The sequence below is a fragment of the Tamandua tetradactyla genome, chromosome 21, assembly GCF_023851605.1.
Source record: "Tamandua tetradactyla isolate mTamTet1 chromosome 21, mTamTet1.pri, whole genome shotgun sequence".
In the NCBI taxonomy this organism is placed as follows: domain Eukaryota; kingdom Metazoa; phylum Chordata; class Mammalia; order Pilosa; family Myrmecophagidae; genus Tamandua; species Tamandua tetradactyla.
Genome location: NC_135347.1, coordinates 4,698,793 through 4,711,242, shown reverse-complemented (window position 1 = coordinate 4,711,242; position 12,450 = coordinate 4,698,793). Strand labels below are relative to the sequence as shown.

The 12,450-nt window shown below is 34.2% G+C and overlaps 1 protein-coding gene across 6 annotated transcripts in view; it reads right to left on the bottom strand.

Annotated features, from left to right (window-relative positions):
* The window catches only part of CEP120 (centrosomal protein 120), a 119,593-nt gene that overhangs the window by 53,703 nt on the left and 53,440 nt on the right, over positions 1 to 12,450 (bottom strand). For all 6 annotated transcript variants that reach the window (XM_077138806.1, XM_077138809.1, XM_077138804.1 and 3 more), the window contains 3 exons: positions 11,003 to 11,099; positions 10,538 to 10,690; positions 9,890 to 9,979 (listed from right to left, as the gene is read on the bottom strand). In XM_077138806.1, coding sequence (XP_076994921.1) covers positions 9,890 to 9,979; positions 10,538 to 10,690; positions 11,003 to 11,099 — 340 coding nt within the window. The remainder of the gene's footprint in view (positions 1 to 9,889; positions 9,980 to 10,537; positions 10,691 to 11,002; positions 11,100 to 12,450) is intronic.

The window sequence follows — 12,450 nt, the reverse complement described above, 5'->3', positions numbered from 1 at the left end:
GCTGAACGTGTCCATATTCTCTATACACCTCACACTCAAAAATAAGAAAAAAAAACCCTGAAATTATAATCTTTTTTGTTGTAACAAATATTTATTGTATACCTAGTATATACTGGTAAAACAAAGATATGTAAAAACTATATTTGAGGGAAGAGAGCTTATAAACAAGTGAATATTAAATATGATAGTTAAATGCTATGAAGAAAATAAAACCAAGAGAACAACTAGAACCTCGGGCCAGAAGGAAAGAGCACCATTTTGGATATGGTGGTCAGAAAAGGCTTCATTGAAATTATTCTAAGCAGAGACCCAAAGTAGCTCTGGAAAAAAGAGAGTATTCAATAGATACTAAGGAGGGAGGCGGCTCAGTATGCTTGAGGAAAAACAAGGAGGTCAGCAGGATTGGCTCAGACTGAGTAAACACAACTGACAGAAGATGAGGTCAGAAAGGAAACTGGGGACGATCATACAAGGCTCATTGATTCTGACAAGGACGTTAACTTTTATTCTAAATGTGGTAAGCAGTATGGTGGACTCTGAGCAGAGGAATCTATACTCTTGCTTACTTTAAAGACCTCACTCTTGGATGGTATGAATGTAACAAGCTACAGAGGCAAGAAAAGGAGACAGGGCTACATAACAGTCCAGAAGAGAGACCATGACGGATCTAGGGAAGTCATGATGGAGGGGGTGGAAAATGGTTGGTTTCCAGAAATACATTCTGCATGTGAAGCTAACAAGACTTGCTCATGAATTAGACGTGGAATGACTTGGCTTGTAGCCTAAACAACTGAGTAAAAGGAATGGCCATTTCTTGAGGTAAGAATCAGTGGGATCAAAATTTATAGGAGATGGGGAGAAAAAGATAATTTTTTAGACATGTTAAATTTGAGACATTCAATTAGCAGTATAGAGCAGGCAGCCAAACAGCCAAGAGTAGAGTTCAGGTAAGACGTTAGGAATGGAGGAGAAAGACATAGATATCAAGTTGTATGTTTAATATGTTTAATTTCATGTACATAATGCCAAGAGAGTGGATGAGATCTCCTACGGCTCTCGCATGAAAACTGGGCAGGAGAGACCAGTGAGGACAGTAGAATACCAGCAGAGTATAGTAAAGGAAGCCCAGTAAACAAAACATATTTTAAAAAGGATGAGGGAGAGTTTTTTTGGTGAGAGAAACGTAATATGAAATAGTTATCCTAGAGAGTGAGAGAACGAATTGACTAGGGAAAGCAGCAGGATTGTAGGGCACCACCGAGGGACTGCTTTAAGGTTTGAGGTCTTAAAGCTCCTTGACATTAATTTTACCACTACTGATAATTTCAATCTTTCTTTTCTTTCACATAGATTATTGTTCCTGACTCGTTTCACATTCCTCTATTCCATCTACTATTCACTAATGAGAACCACTGCTCTAAAATGAAAATCTGATTATCTTTTTCCCCTATATAAAAATCATAATTTGGTTGCACAGGCAGTTCTGTGGTTAGAATGCCAGCCTTTCATGCGGGAGACCCAGGCTTGATTCCTGGACCATGTACCCCCCCACCCCCCCAAAATTCATAATTAATTATATCCATGACCAGAACCAGAAAAACTTAGGAAAAGTGCAAAGTACAATGTATTGAGATAAACTCATGACTGCACTTTGAGAGACTGAAGCATTCTTAGTTCTATTCACTACATTCCACAAAACGTGTCTTAACATCACATGGGTGCCTTAGCAAAAGTGTCTTTAAGGAATAGTTCTAAATGGGGTTTTCAATATCTATGTAAATATTTGAAAATAACTGTGATAACTAGTGCTAATTTACTGTTGACTGCATTCTAAATAAAATGAAGATAGTTAAAAGCTCAGGAATCATTTTGACATTCTGAGTTTTTAAAGGGTGAAAGTCTGTATACTTTGTATTGTATTGCTGTGTACCTGATATTTCTCTATTATTTAATTAATGGGACCAAGTTAAACGGGAAAAGCTTGAGAAGGTAGCTGGGCATATCGTACTGTCATGGGGATCAAGGTTGCTAGGGCTCAGCCTCAGCCTTGCGTGATCTTGAAGGAATCATTTCTCCTTTACTGGCCTTGGTTTCCCCATCTGAAAATAGTAGGTTGGATTAAGGAATCTCCAAGGCCCTTTCCAATTCTAAAATTATGTGATTGTTTTAGGCTGAGGTAATAATATTTAAGCTAAACTTCTCATACGGGAAAACTATAATATACTCTTTCGAGAGAGAAGGTTAGCCTTTTTGAGGTGCTAATAACATATTTAATTTATTGGATGTTACCTTAAAGCAGTTTAGCCACTTTCCATTTTAATGACTGTATTAATCATCCATAAACTGTATAGCATCCATTTCTGCAGAACTTGCTGTTTTGAGTACAAGAATAATTTTTAATGTCTTAATGACTGGTGCTGTTAACTTGAATAATTTCAGGAGGCATAACTGTGAATACAAGCTGTCAGAATCTATAGAGTTCGGTGGTTAGTTTTTATTGGAGATTCAGCTCTTAAAAAGCAACATGCAAACCGAGACAAATTTATGTTTCAAACTACTGCATATAAAACTTTCAGTTGTGTCAAAGGATTCTGTAGAATGGGATAGGATGGGTTTTGTCTTGGTTTTGTTTTGGTAGAACCAGAAATCAATATGCTATCTTAGAGGATAAAACTTGCACCAAAATACTTACATACTCTCATTTCAAGCCACAAGTCAAACATTTTTTCCCTCTCATAAGCAGGCCTGAGTTATTTTTCATTACTTTTTTGATGAAATTCTTGTTCAATTTTTATATACGTAATTGTTATTTGGCCCATTTTAAGTCTTTCTAAAAAATGTATTGCCATCCTTTAAAATCTGATCTATTTTAGTTCCCATAAAAGTCTGTTCAGAAGGAGGGAATCAGCTGCACATTTTGCACCCCATAAACCCTACCTAAGATGTTTGTTTACAGGTGTGTTCCATTTTAGCAAACGTTTCAATCCTTAGTGTATATGCTGCATATAAATAAATGTGTCCTGAGGGGAAAAAAATAAAGAAAAAAATCTTAATTAAAATAAATTTATCAAAGTTTTACCTTTCTGAAACAGGGTTTGTCATCTGAACTACAGTACACAGGAAATGATTTCAGTGATTATTTTCTCCATCTTATTCCAAAATGGTACATAATTTGTACCATTCTAAATGTAGAGAAGAAAGTTAATTAATTACAAACAATGGATGCCTTGGGACATTAGAGTTTAAGTCTCTCAGGAAGACCTGACTGAGAAAGTCTATAGGATCAAGTCTAAACTCCTCAAAATGGAATACAAATACATTTCATTCCATTTTGACTCATCAACCTCTCTTACCTCTTTTCTTGAAGCTTAATGTTTCCTCCTCTCTTCTCATACTGAACTATATGCAATTTTCTTACAGCAACACCCTATATCAAACTTCTCTGCCTTTTTTCAAGATGCTCTCTGTGTTTGGAATGCCCTATGGTCCACTGGCAATGTCTACTAACCTTCATCAAAGTAAAAGCATGATTTTACCTATGAAACACTTCTTCATGCTCCCTTATGTAGAAATGATATCATCTTCCTTCTTTGCCTAAATGATAGCAATATTCAGCAATCTAATGGCAGTCATACAGAAGATAGAATATTTTCTCAGCCGCCCCAGAGAGTTGAACAAGATCCAAAATGTTCTAATTATACACTACTTTCAGATAAATCCATTAGTTAACAATTATTGGATTTAGCACAATCATATGTACATCCAGGTTATCATAAAAAGCAAACCAGAAAAAAAGGAAAAACTGATTCCCAAAGAAAAAGCTTGGTGTAGCTGCAAATATTTTACCACACCCTAGAAACCCCAAATGAGTGTTATAACTAATTCAAGGTTTCTTGAGGAAAAATTTACATATAATTCAAGAGGATGAACTATTTTATCTCCAGAGAAACAACCTCTTTTTGTGGTAACAGAATAATCCCTCCAAGATGGTCTCAAAAGAGGACCAAAATAGAATAATTGCTAGATTACAAAAACCAAATCAACTACATTTACGTGCATATTGTATAATTTATTTACTATTTCAGAACACTAATATGTTATATTTGAGTTCTAATGATATAATTTATCCACTATAGACTAGTACACCATTAAACTAGTTCACCATTTCACAGTGAATTGATGAGCTATTAATATTAACTACCATTAGTTTGAAGGAAGGGCAAAAGCTCATCTTTATAAGTGGGTGAGTTTTAGTTTATTATTAACTCATTATTTGTGCAAAACAGCATAATACATTTAAATGATTGAATAAAGTAAATTATCAGTAAGGCTTAGATACTATGGACAAAAAATACAATAATTCTCAGGGCATTCATTTTTAAGATTTCATCATACTGAGGAAATATTTTTCTTTCTCCCCATCAACTGGATTTTAGAGGCTTATAAAAATGTTTAAAACCAATTACACCTGCTAGCACACCCTAGTTCACAATATTCTTTGAAGACAGGAGACCCAAATATAAACAAGTTGAAGTATTTAGTCTCAAAATGTACTTAGGGTGAAAGAAAATGTCAAACTCAAATTTACCTTTTCAACATGACTAATTCAAATAAATAGCTCAGACAATTATTAGGCAGACATCATATTCTGTTTTCTGACTAGAGTTGTTAACAAGGCAAGAACTAATTAATTCAAGCTGAAATGGCGGAGGACACTATAGACATGTAAACCAACTAAATGTTTTCAACTGAAAATATCTACCAAAATGACAACCAATCAAAAATTACTTGGTGAGTTTTTTTGCCCCATTACATTAAAACTGATTATGTGTGTGTGCAACAGAAAGTTCAAATTTGGATGTCATAGTTCTAATAACTCTAACTTTTCAAATTTTTTCATGATTTGAATTTTGTAAACCTCAACACTGAAAAACTGATCAACAGAATGAAACAGTGACTCAAGGAGCACGCCATCTTGTCTTAAAGGCTACATGAAATATCTGAAAATTAAACTATTTCCTAGCTCTCTCAGAGTCAATTAATATGTAAGATACTTGAGAACTATGATTACTTAATATAAAAGTCATTTCTAAGTATACTAAAATTATCCTAATGCTTAAAGATGTGTGAGATCTTCCAATTACTGCAAGTTATTATCTCAACATTTCTTAAAAATTGAGGCTTTAAAGTAGGTGTGTTATCTTTTCTTTTATTTTTAAGCTCACTGGTCATTCAAATTTTTAATAACTGAGAAGTTTTGACTTTAAAATAATCATTTCAGTTAAGGCCTGGGAGGCTTCTGTTTCCACCCCTAAAAGATTAACTGCCCTTGTGCCATAAACAGAAACTGGACAACATATATGGAACAATTTTTCTCAGACATTGGAGAACAGGAAGCACAGGACCATGACTCTTGAAAGATGGGAAACAAATGAGGTAAGCCCTACAATAGCTCTAGCTTACTGTCTGGTGGCAGTTTCCAGATTGTATTTCAGGAAAAAGGAACCTAAAAAGAACCTAGCAATCTTGCTGAGTTCTGAGGAAACAGAATGGAGATTGGAGGGAATGAGGAATAGCTGGAAATGTGAGTGAGCACAGTAGAGAAGAGAGAAATGAACAGTGGGCCTCTCAAATTTTAGGCTAAATGCTGAATATGTATACCTGAGGAGAAACTCCAGAAGTCTAAGGAAATTACCTCTTGGAAAGCAATAGGTCAAACAATTTCCAGTGGTCATACAGGGCTAAGAATATTCCCACCACATTCCCACCAATCAGAGTAGAGAAAACTTGTGATGCACCAGTATTAGAGTCCTCAGGAGAGTACTACCAAATGGCCCAACACTAAAGGATGCTTTGAATTCACCTAAAAAAAGCTCAGAAGGATCAAACTCATCCCAAGTAACTTAACCACATAGAATAGAACACAATACTCATGATTATTTCTGGATTTTGAGAAGCTGTTTAATGTTTGTATAACCTGGTATTTTAGAGATAAGAACAAAGTCTATCAGGTCAGGATTAAGGAAATTCAGAATACAGGGGTAAGGAAGACATTGTATTTTAGCACACTACTCTTTTTAAGACCAAAGGAAAAAGGGTTTATTTTGTCCAGAACCTAAATTTTCTGTAATTCAACCTGTCTAGATAGATTATTTAAACAATCCAAACACAGGGAGCCCAGAATAAGAATGAGGGACTTTAATCCTATATAGCCTAATGTAATGCCTGAATAGAGCCCAGAGTATGTTGAACAGATAATCAAAAAGTACTGGCAAAGCCTCTTGATGTATAAGAGAAAAACTATGAAACTATTAAACTTTACCAATGGAGAAACACCAGACACTCTGACAAACATTAAGGATACCCAAATCAATAGGCCAAATCCTTGATCTTGAGACTTGCTCTCATGAAGCTTATGGACATAGGGGAGAAGGTTAGCCTACCTGTAGGAATGCCTAAGTCATGTCCGGAAGACCTCTTTTGTTGTTCAGATGCAGCCTCACTCTCGTTAAGCCCAACCTTGCAAGTGAAATTATTGCTCTCCCTGCTATGTAGGACAACATCCAGGGGTGAAAGTCTCCCTGACGGTGTGGAAGATAACTTCCAGGGATGAGCCTGGCCCTGGCACCATGGGATCAACAATGCCATCTTGACCAAAAGGGGAAAAGAAGTATAACAAATAAGGAGTCAGTGGCTGAAAGAGTTCAAATAGGGTCAAGAGGGTGCTCTGGAGGTCACTCTTACACACAACCTTCAGTTAGACATAGCTACCTACCATAACTTGTCAAACCTCAACCAAACCTATTTCTGCCAATCCCAAGGAATGCCTAGGGTAACTTTTCAGAAACCTACAACCTCCAGATGAGTTCCTAGACCAGATATGTTCTGAAATGAAGAGGGGCCAGCCTCTCTAAAACATCAACTAGTTCCATCCCCCATCTCATATTATCGACAGGCCCTTCCAACATGAAAAAGTTAGAATGGGCATAGCCGAATACCCCTAAAGAGTTGGAGAAGGATGGTGATGGTAGAGTTATACAAAGAAAGGTAGTTTAACAAATGAGCATGATTGCTGAAACATTATATTGATATATCTTTTAATCCCCAGTATCTGGGAGCAGCTAGTAGTAAAAACCTAAAAATGTGGAATTGTAACCCATACCAAACTCTGAAATCTGTTCTACAACTAATTCTTGTGATGTGCTCTGAAATTTATTGTTTTGTATATATGTTATTTTTCACAAAAAAATCAATTGTGATGATAAAAAATAAAAATAAATAAGTAAATAAAAACCCAATACTTTTTAAAGGAATATAACAAAACCTACCCATCAACAACATGAAATTACAATGTCTGGCATCTAATAAAAATTATGAGGCATGCAATAAAGCAGAAAAATAACTTATGCAACAAAGCGGAAAAATAACCTATGACCAGGATAAACAAAACAGGCAATAGAAACTCAGACCTAGAAATTACACAAATGATGGAATTAGCAGATAAGCTATTACAAAAATGTTTCAAATACTCAAGAATGAAGAAGAAACCAGGAAGATGGTGAAGAGGCAATTGGAGGATGTAAAAAGACCCAAATGGACCTTGAGAGATGAAAAATAAAGTATCAGAAATGAAAAATTATGTTGGATGTGATTAATGGCAAATCAGGCCTTTCAGAAGAAAAGATCAGTGAACCACAAGTCACAGCAATAGACACTAACCACAGGAAACTAAATACAGAGTGGCCTTAGGATCTGGCAGTTCTGCTACTCTGTATGCACCCAGAAGACCTGAGAGCAGGGACACAAACAGGCATTTTCACACCAATGCTCATAGTGGCATTATTTACAGTTGCCAAAGATGGAAACAATCCAAGTGTCCATCAACCGACGAACACATAAACAAAACATGGTATATAAATACCATGTAATATTATTCAGGAATAAGAAGGAAAGAAGTCTTGAAGCACATGACGACATGGATGAACCTTAAAGACATGTTGAGTGAAATAAGTCAGACACAAAAGGACAAATATTGTATGATTTCACTAATATAAACTATAATGTGTAAACTCATAGACATAAAATCTAGAATATAGGTTTACGAGCAAATAGAATGAGGATAGAGAACGGGGAGCGGCTGTTTAACGTGTTCAAAATTTTTAATGAGGTTGAATTTAAATGTTTAGAAATGGATAGAGGTGATGGCAGCACATTATTAACAGTGCTGAATTGTGTGTGAATGTGGTAGAAAGGGTAAGTTTAGAGTCGTGTCATGAGAAGGAAAGCTAGTCATGGGACTGTATGACATAGTGAACTTTATCGCGGATGACAACTGTGATTAAAAGTACAAATACTTAAAAATTCTTTCATGAACTGGAACAAATGTACTACACTATTACAGAAAGTTAATGATAGTGTGGTATAAGGTGAAAATGCACCTACTTGCAAACTATGGACTTTAATTAACAGTAATATCTTAATACTTTTTCATCAACAGTAACATAGGCACCACACCAATAGTAGGGGTCAATAATAGCGGGCAGGGGATAGTTTCAGTTTTCTTTACTTAGTTATTTAAGTATTTTTTTGAATAATGAAAATGTTCTAAAATCGATTGTGGTAATGAAAGCCCAACTATGTGATGATATTGTGAGCCACTGATTGAATACTTTGGATGGACTGTATGGTGTGTGCGAATGTATCTCAATAAAACCGCTTTAAAATAATTTTGTTTAAAGCAAAAATAATATTTAGTGTATAACAAATATTTAGTGTATACAAATAAAATAAATGGCAATAATAACACAAAGGATAGAAGTGGGAAAACAGAAGGATATTGTTATAAAGTCCTTACACTATATGTGAAGTGGTAAAATATTATTTGCAGGTAGATTGTGATAAGTTAAGTATGTATACTGTAAACCCTACAGCAACCACTAAAAAATACAGAGACATAGCTAATAAGGGAAGTATAGAAAAAAATGGAATCATAAAAATTCCCAATCCAAGAGAAAGCAAGAAATGAGAAAAAAGGGAAGAATAAACATGACAAATAGAAATACAAGATAGATTTAAACCCAACCATATCAATAATTAAATTAAATGTAAATGGTCTAAAGTCAAAGACTTAAAATAACTTTATAGTATTACTTAGTCTGGTACAGCAAACCACACTGGCATTGTTCTATCTCCCATTTATAGTTAGACCCTCATTAATCAATAACATGATAGCATTTTTAAAGTTATAAATCTGGAAGACTTGAAGGCAAGTCTAATTGTCACGGTTGTTTTATTCAATAACTTTAGTGTAAAACACAAATACTGACTTCTTGCTTTCTGGAATAAAATCAGATAATCTCATCTTATTATTATTATTTATTTATTTATTTATTTATTGCATGGACAGGCACTGGGAAATGAACATGGGTCTCCAGCATGGCAGGCGAGAACTCTGCTGAGCCACCATGGTGGCCCTCATCTTATTATTCTTAAAGATGTGATTTAATTTTTGAAAACAGCTTTTAAGTTTTTGAGGCTTTTTAGTAACTTACACCTTACAATTCTTAAATATATACTTAATTGTGCTATTTTCTTTTTCAGATAGAGGTAGAATTTTTCTCTGGAGTATTCTTTTTTTTATGTCTGAATATACTTATATAGTTTTTTAAATTGGTAATATATTTGCATAGCTCAAAATCCAAAACGTACAAAACAGTTTACAGTGAAAAGGCTCCCTCCACCCCTGATCTATCCATTCTTTTATCCATACCAACATATAACCACTATTACCAGCTTTTCTATTCTTCCAAAGATTTCCTTCAATGCATATAAAAGTTACTATCATTAATATTCTTCCCCTGACTCCCTCAATTTCTACACAAATTATTACCTTTTTCTTTACTAATGATTCTCTCTCTCGGTCCCTTTTCTTCCATTCCTCTGCAAGAGCTTGCATATGAGCCAGTTCTTTCTGCTTTAGCTATGAAAGGAAGAAAAAACAAAGTCACAACAAAAAGACCCTACACACTCCAAATAAACTGATCGTTTTTTTTCAGTTAACGCATACTGATCCCTGGTACATTTCTTCAGGAATTCCTTAGTATTTTTCGAAAAAAAAAAAAAAGTTTACCTAAGGTAGGCAATAGCCATATAAGTACTACCCAGGAGAGGAGCATAAAGCAGACAGTGAGCTGTTTTCTAACTCTCTTTGAAGACCAATAATGCCAGATTCCAGGAGGGTCCTCTGAATGAAGGCTTGAGATTAAAAGATATCTTCAAGTCAAACTCTGAATTCTAGACTTCATTCCTAACTCTGCCCAAGAATCCTGGACAAAGCTTAGAGGAATCATTCTGAGTGGCTCTTGCCAAATTGCCACATTTTGAGTATTTTTTTAATCATGACTTTTTCTTTAAGAGTAAAAATTCTTCATATTCAGAAGGACTATATAGGGTACTCATGAGACACAGCCTGCTATGGAGTAGGAAAATAGACTAAATGACCAAAATCAGATTTTTACAGTAATATTTAAAAAGTAACCTGGTTTTCAAAAATATCTTCTTGCATTTCTTTCCACATTTCCAGCTCAAGTGCTGCTTTGTATTCTAAGGTTTCACGAGGCTCTGTCTGGATTTCTGAAGTACAGAGTGCTGGAGGAAGAGAAGATGGCTTCTGTGGTACAGCAGATAAACTCTAAGGTATAAATTTAAAAGATTATTAAAATAAATAGGGGGTGCAAGGGTAGTTCAGTGGTAGAATTCTCACCCACCATGCAGGACAGTCAGGTTCAATTCCCAGTCCATGCATTTCCCCCAAAAACAAATAAACAAAATGAAGAAACAAACAAACAAAACTTCAACAAATGGTGCTGCAATAACGGCAAACTGACATGGAAAAATAATGAAATGTGACCCTACCATACAGCATATTAAAAAAATACAAGTATACATACACATGCACACCAGATCCTTTTGAAATGAAAAACTGATATCGTATTATATATACCTGAGAAGAATCAGAGACAAAAATTTCACGCATTTTTACTAGTCCATAATCTTCTAGAGTCATCGTGTAAGAAAGATCTACTATTCTATTATTTGACCTATAAATGAAACAAAAATTATCGTAAAATTCATGGAACCATGCTGACATTATTTTTAGTTTCTATAAGCTACAAGAACTTCCATATACATGATTTTCTCTTATCACAGACACCCTATGAGCTACATACCGTGTATTTACTACAAAATGACCTATTATAACCGTAGATTTGGAAAAATAAAAAAATACAAAGACATTTTAAATTTCACTGTCCACAGGCAAGCAGCACTGATAATATTGTTTTATTTCCTTCTTCTCTGTTCTTCATAAATGTAAATATTCATGCATACCCAATACTGTGATCACAAAATTTTGACCTTTTATCCCAGTTATACTGGGAGCACTTTTTTATGTCATAATTATTCATTAAAAAACATGATTTTTAATGCCTATAAAACACAACAATAAATATACACAGTAAAATATATCTAACAATTATCTTACTCTTGATCATATACAATATTTTGAATTATTTTTCTACTTTTTGATTGGATAAACACACTCATACATAAACCTTTTACTAGATATGAGCACTACCTTATGGTAACTACAAAGATAGTTGGCTATATATTTTTATCATTGTGAGCACTCTTTTATCAAAAACTACATGTGGCATTCATCATTAAACAAATAAAAACAAGTAAAAATATCTGGGTAGAATAAACTCTTGGCCACAACAAAAAGAAACAAACAAACACGGTTTCATCTAAATCATATATATTCCATAAACCCTCAGTCAAACATAACTTTAATGAATGGATGCCACACAATTAGAACTAACTACTGAGTTTTCTTCTCCTAATCTCACAGGTTTTGAAGAAATGAATAAAGTAAAATGAAGCACTACCACTTCTGAGAGAAATTCCTGGATATATTCTAATTCACTAAGGTAAATTTCCTAAAACTTCTCTGTCTACAATTCCAGGGTAATAAAAGTTAATATTCAGAACAGACACTATTAAAAGAGCTTCAATTATAAGTGATTTATTCATTATATTTTATCTAGAAAAAAGATCACTGATTTTTAGGATGATTAATAATAATCAGAGTTGAAATAAAAAGAATTTCAGTTAATCAAAATATGATTCTCTAAAAATCCCAATCCCAGATCTTCCAAATAAATAGAAGTTTGACTAAATTCTTCAGTTTCTCAAAGTAGCTATCAGTGGGCAAGAGTAAGGGAAGAAATTTCAATAATAATAACTTTTAAATTTCACATTTTTACAGAAGATTTTCTTTCACATTATTATGCTTTTAAAAATAAAGGTACTGAATCTATTCAGAGGACATGACGGCAAGGACACAAATGGACATTAGTACACCAATACTTATTGCAGCACTATTTACAACTG